Below are 7,300 nucleotides of genomic sequence, written 5' to 3'. Positions count from 1 at the left end.
TTACTTGTGCAAAACTTGACACGACAGCATCAGGAAGGCAGTGGCCCAGACGTGAAGTGCAGCGAGCCGCGGGCGGTAGGCGCTGGAGGCAGTCCGGCTGCAGGGGTCCGGCGGATGTACCCTTGCCCCGCGGGGTAAGGGCATCTCTCTCATCGGTTTCAGCTGTAGTTCCGCAGAAAGAATAGGACCGTGTAGGTTCATCTTTGTCGTTACATTTTATGTCGTTGGTTCATGTACAGTCAAACCTGTCTATAGCGGCCAGTCAAGGGACTGGGGAAATATGGCCACTATAGACAGGTGGCCGCTATAGAGAAAATCTTGATCAATTGACCATGACCAAGCTACACATGATTTCAGTTCCCACTAATCTTTCTCACCAAGTAACATTCACCGACAAAGACTTTCATGGCATGGCAAAGGCATGTATACCTTCTGCTACCGCCAAAATGACCCTGTCAGGAACTCGAAATCCTCGCAAACTACAATTTCAAACTCGGTGCAAGGCGACATAAGGCTGCAGTATGGTTGCAATAGGCAGTGTTTCTGTATCAACGGGACCGGAAATCGTGTGGCCGTGGCCGCGTTGGACAGGTGGCCGCTAAGCCTATTTCTTAATCATTACGAATCCAAGGGACCGACAAAAAGTGGCCACTATGGCCAGGTGGCTGCTATGCAAAGGTGGCTGCTATGCAATGGTGGACCCTATATTCATTGACAGATTGGTGACATATTCTTTCATACCATCACGGGTAAAAGGACCACTGGGGGGCAAAGAGAATGTTCGCCATGCATAGTTGACAGCAAAAGACCTAACGTAATATCAATCAACAGTGTTATCATTACTCTTGTGATTTAAGTACACTGTAGTATACTTACGTAATAGTCTGCAGAGCCGTTGCCCATGCCCAAACAGAATGTGCTGAAGTTTCCGTCCAGGATGTGTGAGGAGAACTGCTGCGCCCCTTCACCTGTCCACTGGAAACCCTCCATCACGTCTTCATAGGACTTGTTCACCAAACTTGGTGGTGCCAGGATTTGGAAAGGATCACTACAATGGTAGAGTACACTGGTCATGAAAACCTTACCATAAAGGGGCAGATGGAGAAATAGGTCATACATAATCAGGCTGGTAATATTTTGCTTGCAAAACTCATTTGGGAGTTATTCTGTAATTGAGCAGGGAATTCGGGAACGTTAGATGTGGAATAGGTGGAATATGAAATATGATGACGATGAAAAAAATCTTACGGGATATAATCTTCCACCCCTACGAAGCCGAGGGTCCTGCTGGATGACGGCTGGCTGTCGCAGCTTCGTAGCTTGGATTTCGGGTAGTAAAACACGAAGTCCATACACATCTCCTCAAGAGCACCTAGACCGCCCTGTCATTTGGGACGTAGAAATGTTGAAACAATATGAGTGTTCTGGTCCATAACATCGCTGTTAAACAACATAAACATGAATCGAAAAATCGAAACACTTAGAAGAGGAAAACACTAGTGTGACTAGCGGTAAAAGCTAAAATGGAGACTGTGCATTTAGCATCAACGGAACGGAGCATAGACGACAACAAAGTGCAGAACTACATCACAGCATGGGTCTGGAATGAAGGGAACCATAGACTTACGTAAACAACGTTGTCTTGGTCAGTAGAACGATAGCTGCACTCCATCACCAGAGTGTCTCCCTGTAACAGTCAACATAGAAACGTCATCTCAAAAGTTTGAGTAAATGACTAAGAGTCACTAAAGGCTTTCTGTAGACTGAGAATTATACTGGGGTGACGCAATGTAGCCTGAGTACCATCCTCCGTAACCATGGTTAGTAAGCGATAGTATTGAACCAGCGTCACTACGAAGGATTGTATTCAGGCTAGACGTAATCGGATTTGGCCTAAGAGAACTGTTTGCGAACCGTTGCATTCCAGTATCAGGTATCGAAGAAGCGGTGCGCTTCGTACGAACAAAACAGTTCGAGATCAACCGAGGAAATCGTCGTGGAGGAGGAGAGAGAGAACGGGAGAGAGCGAGAGATTCACGAGAGCGAGCGCCACCTACCGGGTAGATGGCAATCTCTTCCCCCATCTGCCTCATGTACTGCAGGTTGTAGTCGTAGTTGTCATCTCGCGAGATGTCCGTCTCCACACCATCACGGATCAGCTTCAAGCTGAGTTGAACACCGAGAAGGTGGGAGTGAAGAATGTCTGCGAATATCTTGATAGGTTGTCCGAGTTCCTCAAGGTACTAGGAGGGGAAGATCCGTTTAAGTCATCGGTCGTCAAGAATGCAGCCGGAAAAAATGATAATAGAACGATACATTAGAAGACGAATGACTTTTTATATTGACGTTGCACCCCTTCATAGACAGACTATCAACATTACAATCAATCCTTAAAGCTAAGGGCTGAGGGCACAACACGCCTTACGTGGTTTGATTATTCAATGTACCAAAGCTGCGTGCCCGATTGTTCGGTACCAGAGGAAATTAGTTGTTGTCGTGATGTAAGGGTTGTCGCTTAGAATACGTTCTGAAGTACAAACCTGGCCGAGACACTGTGGATCGCAGAAAGCTGCTGATGTGAAGCTGTCTGCACCAGGTGGGATGACATGCTCTTTCCCCAGTCTCATGCCCACCTCAAAGATGCCAATTTCATTCTCCCTTAGCTCTGGTGTGTAGATGAGCCTTAGTCCTGAACTATCATACAAGCCTATGATAAAGATATTAGTTAATAGTCGAGTATCACCCTGGAATGTCAACGATCGAGTTCCTGAAGTGAAGGGTGGTGTATATCGTAAATGAATAGGAATTTAAAAAGACGTATAATTGGTTAGCCAAAAGTAAGGGTTAGATATAAAGCATCGTGAGAAACCAATGAATGACCTGGTAGCATCTGCGGGTTGTCGTAGTGCATTTGCAGCATTACGTACTCAGTGTCGTCATCGCCCCCGATAGGGTAACCCACGTGCTCTGGGTACGTGATAGCCTGAAATCGGATGTAAACATTGTTAGCATTACATCGATGACCTTTTAAAGTTATCGGGAGGAGAGTGTCTTACCTGGAATCAAATGAAATTGGCTTTGAATGGGATCTATTTATGGAATTCAAATCAAGTGGCCACTTTGTTCCTCTCTGAGGTGAATAAGTCTTGTAATTCTCAATTCTTCAACAGTTTTAGGTCAAACCAAATAAAGTTATGTCGATGTAAAACTTATGTACCACGCCAGTTCTGTTCTGTTTAGCTTATAACCCTCATTGACATCTTGCCACGACAGAATTACGAAATGCGCTACCCCTGTTCCTGTGACCCATGCGGCAATGATATCCCCTTCGAAGCATTCCCCCCATTCCATTGGCATGCCGGGTGAAAAACAGTTGTGCCCCTCGTGATCGTCTGGTAGGGTAGTGGTAAGGTTCCTCCTGCACTTGTAAACCAGAAAGTGGTGAACTAGTCCTTCATTCCCTGGCGTGATCACCGGCTCCATCTACATCAACAGTCGGTAAATATCTCAGTCATTTAGGTGCTTTAGTAAGATCGTACTGCACAAAATCCTCACACATTCTGATCAAACTTTTCTTCATATACTTAAGAATGAAAATTCGGAAAGATATCTGGTGTCTAGTTTTGAAACTACTGACAACATTTGATTGATGAGTTGAAGGGGTATGAAAAATGAAACTTTCGAATACTTGCCTTGACAATGTGATGTTTTCTGTCCATAGCAGGCAGCTTGATAAGCATGCACCAGTACAACGTATGCCAATAGTTGGGGATGGATACCTGGGCAGGTAAGGTAATACATATAAGATTACTTCAGCATAAAGTATCACAAATCTACGTTACTAGTGGTACACAGAGAAATGATGAGATCTTACGTTGTTCATGATGACATCGAAGGTGTAAGTAGTGTCCGGGAGACTGGTCTCTGGGACGGCCTGGGTGATGAGGATGGAGCTCCTGACTCCCCTGTTGGAGGAGTGGTACCCGGGGCCGTCACCGCCAGAATCTTCCTCTGGATCCTCGTCATGCCACGCCCATATCACGCGCATGGTATCCTTCTGTGGGAAGAGATGATATGACTTTTACGTGTTGCTCAAAATTATTTTCTTGGCCAACCGTCGTCTCGAGCACTCTCGAGCAATTGCAAGTATTTCAATCTTTTGATGAATCACTTCCTTCTCAATGTTGAAGCATACAGTCTGGTCATAATTAGTGTACGGTCTGTGTGAACATGAAACGTCTTAGAAACAACTAGTAGACATATGACAAGAATGAGTAGTTTGCTTAGTTCAATTCTAAATACTAGTATCACTAACGTTGATGACGCGGTCCTTAGTGTCGCAGGTCATGAGTTTTCGACTGAACCTCAGGACGGTGTGAGTCCCGTTCTCGTTCCCAGACACCAGCTCCCAGTCTTGGCTTTCGTCCACAGCGGGCTGTGCCTTCGCGTCTGCATATCGGTCCTGTGGGTGTAATGTAATTGATATGGAGGCACAACATGTTAAAACAGTGAAGAATGAAACAGCACAACATTGTATTGCTGTACCGAGATTGAAGCGCATATGTGAGCAGTAGCCTCCTTCGCAGCGCTCCATGGCGTTTATTGTTTGGGGGAGAGCTGATTCTTGATTTTCAACATATATTTTCCAGCGGGCGCAGGCAAGACCTTTCCGGTATAAAAACTCGGTCCATATGTTGAAAATCCGCGGCGAAAGGTCATGCCTGCGCCCGCTGGAAGGTATATGTTGAAAATCGCGAATCCATGAATCAGCGCTCCCCCAAATAATAAACGCCACCGCTGGCGGACGGCCGCGAAGAAGGCTAAGAGTATTTATGTAAGAAATACATCATAACTCTTTATCATCCATTAAAAAAATTTGGCACTATTTTCCCGTGCCAATTAGCTCGTGAAATGATATGTTGCCAGAAAAGTGAGGACAAAACAACGGTCCATTTCGCTGCAAATGAATCTATTTGATTGAGTATCCGACTTCTACTGGCGTTTCAAAAACCTATCTATGTATACAACGTTAACTTAGACCAAGTTTGACAGTAAAAAAAAAAATACTATCAACTCTCCTTTTCTTCGCTCTTGTCATTTTCTTGGGCAGGTCTGCTTCAAAACGCGCCTGCCGGTATGATCTGTTCATTCTCTAATCGGTCCAAAATCCGGTACACTAATTTTTTTTCAGGTCCAGGAAAAAAGCAGAAGAGAATCGTGCATATGAAGTACAAATCTTATACAGCCGTACCGTCAGGTGCGCCTTCCCGTCTTTAACCCAGCCGATGACGATGTCGGACCCCGGCATGCCTCCGTTCGGGGACAGACCCAACCCGACCCATCCTGTCGTCTGCACGTGAGCTTCGAATTCAATCTTCTCCTCATCAAACTTCCAGAACAGGTTGTACTTTCCTGCCTCGTCTAGCGTCTCGTGGTGGGTAAAACCGCTGGCGTTCACAAGACGCGCCAAAATGGCGAAAACGATGGCAAAAGTAAGCAAGTGGGAACTCTTGCAGGGTTTTGCCATGGCTCTCTTCACAAACCCCTGTTCCACGATACTCTTGAACTAACCGGTACCCGAGCTCTGAGGTACTGGCTATGAATGTGACAAAGCGTTACCACACAAACACTCTAGAATTGATGATGGCAATCTTGTTGGCAAACATAGAAGCTTTTCACACAATAAACAATTGTCACCATTGGCACGAGAAAGACCAATGAGAATCCAAGCTGCGTGGGTACCTGGTACATGGTCAGGCAATATTGCCACAGAAAAGTACATAATTTGAGACACAATGAGGCACAGACAGGTAGCGTAGGAAAAATACAACTGTATAAGAAACATTTTGATAGACATCATTTTATAATTCTGTGCGATACATCCCTGTTACAACCATTCTCCTACGCAAAGGCGAAACAGTGTCCTCACAAGGACGCCCTTTGTATCGCCTCCGTTTTCCCGAATTAGAAATAATCGCCACAAACCATGGTCAGCTGTCAGCCAATCAGAGAAGACGCCGTTCGGTTAACCAAAGGATAATCTTGCTGTAAATGAGGCAAGCTCATTAATATTCATGACCGATGCGAGTCACAACCTAGGTATGCCTTTTGCAAACTGAAGTGAACTTGAAGCAATATATCGTACTTAAGGGTCAATATATGCTTTGCAAAATTTCACCCCCCAAAAAAACGTACTAAAAATCTTTAAACTTTCATGCTGGGTCGCCTAGTGGCTTCTGTGAATTCAGGACAATTTTTTCAGGGCAAATTTCTCTCTTTGGAATACAGCGAAAACATACATATCTCCCTTTCTGGTAAAAAAAAGGCCACCTAGGTAGAAATACATGCGGGCTTGAGCCACTAACGTGAACGTATTGCTGGAAGTTAGACGCGCTTACTCCGTTTTGATTAATACTGCTCCGAGCTCAGACCGAACAAGATGGACACCATATTGGAGGATTCTCTAGAAACGGATTCATGAATAAAGCAAACAAGTGAACACTTGTCAATCATGTAGTGCTTTATTGTAACAAGATATCCCCACTCAAAGACAGAAAACGTTTTCATGTTTAGCCCTGTACTAAATGCTGAATCATGCAAATCGCCCAACTGTAAATAATTGTATAAGAACCTGCTTTTGCGCAACAATGTTTTGATTTGACAATGTGCAGTTTTCTTCGGTAACAGGTCGTTTCGCCGTTTCCACGTTTTATTTACATTCACAAAACATAAATTACCGAACATTGCAAGCTATTTGCACTGCTACTATCTAACCTACTCACACGTATGACTTCATCACAAAAAATTCACAATTATAAACAACCATTGTACAGTATTTACCCTACCACCTTCGAATTCATACCGTTTAAGACACTAGTTTACATTTCCGCAACCACATAAGCACATGCATCACTAAATAATGTAACACATTTACATTTTGTTGCAGAGGCCATTGTTTTGGCTAGGATTTTCTCCCTAGGTCTTCCGTGCAGGAATGTCATCCCTGGGTTTCTGTGCAGGGTTTTCCTTCCATCTCGTTTCAATTTTTTACACATTTGAAATATCACACAAACATTTCCATTTGCAACAAAATTAGAAGATTTGAAAATACAAATACAAAAACGAGAACACACAAATATAAGCACATCAAATGTAAGTAAAACATCTTACATTGACAACATGTAGCTGTTACATCAGCGGTACATGGCTGATGTATGCGCTGTTTTACATATTTACTGACAGTTATATTTTGTTAAGTGCATTTGTCAGCACTGCAAATCTAGGACTGTACAATATGATT

At 44.0% G+C, this 7,300-nt stretch overlaps 1 protein-coding gene across 1 annotated transcript; it reads right to left on the bottom strand.

Moving 5' to 3' along the window:
* LOC118426278 (DBH-like monooxygenase protein 1 homolog) lies at nt 1–5,596 on the bottom strand. The gene is made up of 12 exons (XM_035835611.1): nt 5,252–5,596; nt 4,316–4,462; nt 3,875–4,057; nt 3,693–3,779; nt 3,292–3,483; nt 2,881–2,983; nt 2,541–2,707; nt 2,058–2,243; nt 1,628–1,687; nt 1,249–1,382; nt 877–1,048; nt 1–162 (listed from the first exon to the last, which is right to left on the bottom strand). The coding sequence occupies exons 1-12, from the start codon at nt 5,525–5,527 to the stop codon at nt 1–3; spliced, it is 1,869 nt and encodes a 622-aa protein (XP_035691504.1). The 5' UTR covers nt 5,528–5,596.
* Nucleotides 5,597–7,300: the final 1,704 nt, after the last annotated feature.

The sequence above is a fragment of the Branchiostoma floridae genome, chromosome 1, assembly GCF_000003815.2.
Source record: "Branchiostoma floridae strain S238N-H82 chromosome 1, Bfl_VNyyK, whole genome shotgun sequence".
Classification (NCBI taxonomy): Eukaryota; Metazoa; Chordata; class Leptocardii; order Amphioxiformes; family Branchiostomatidae; genus Branchiostoma; species Branchiostoma floridae.
The sequence above is the reverse complement of the archived record's forward strand: the minus strand, read 5'-3'. Positions and strand labels throughout refer to the sequence as shown.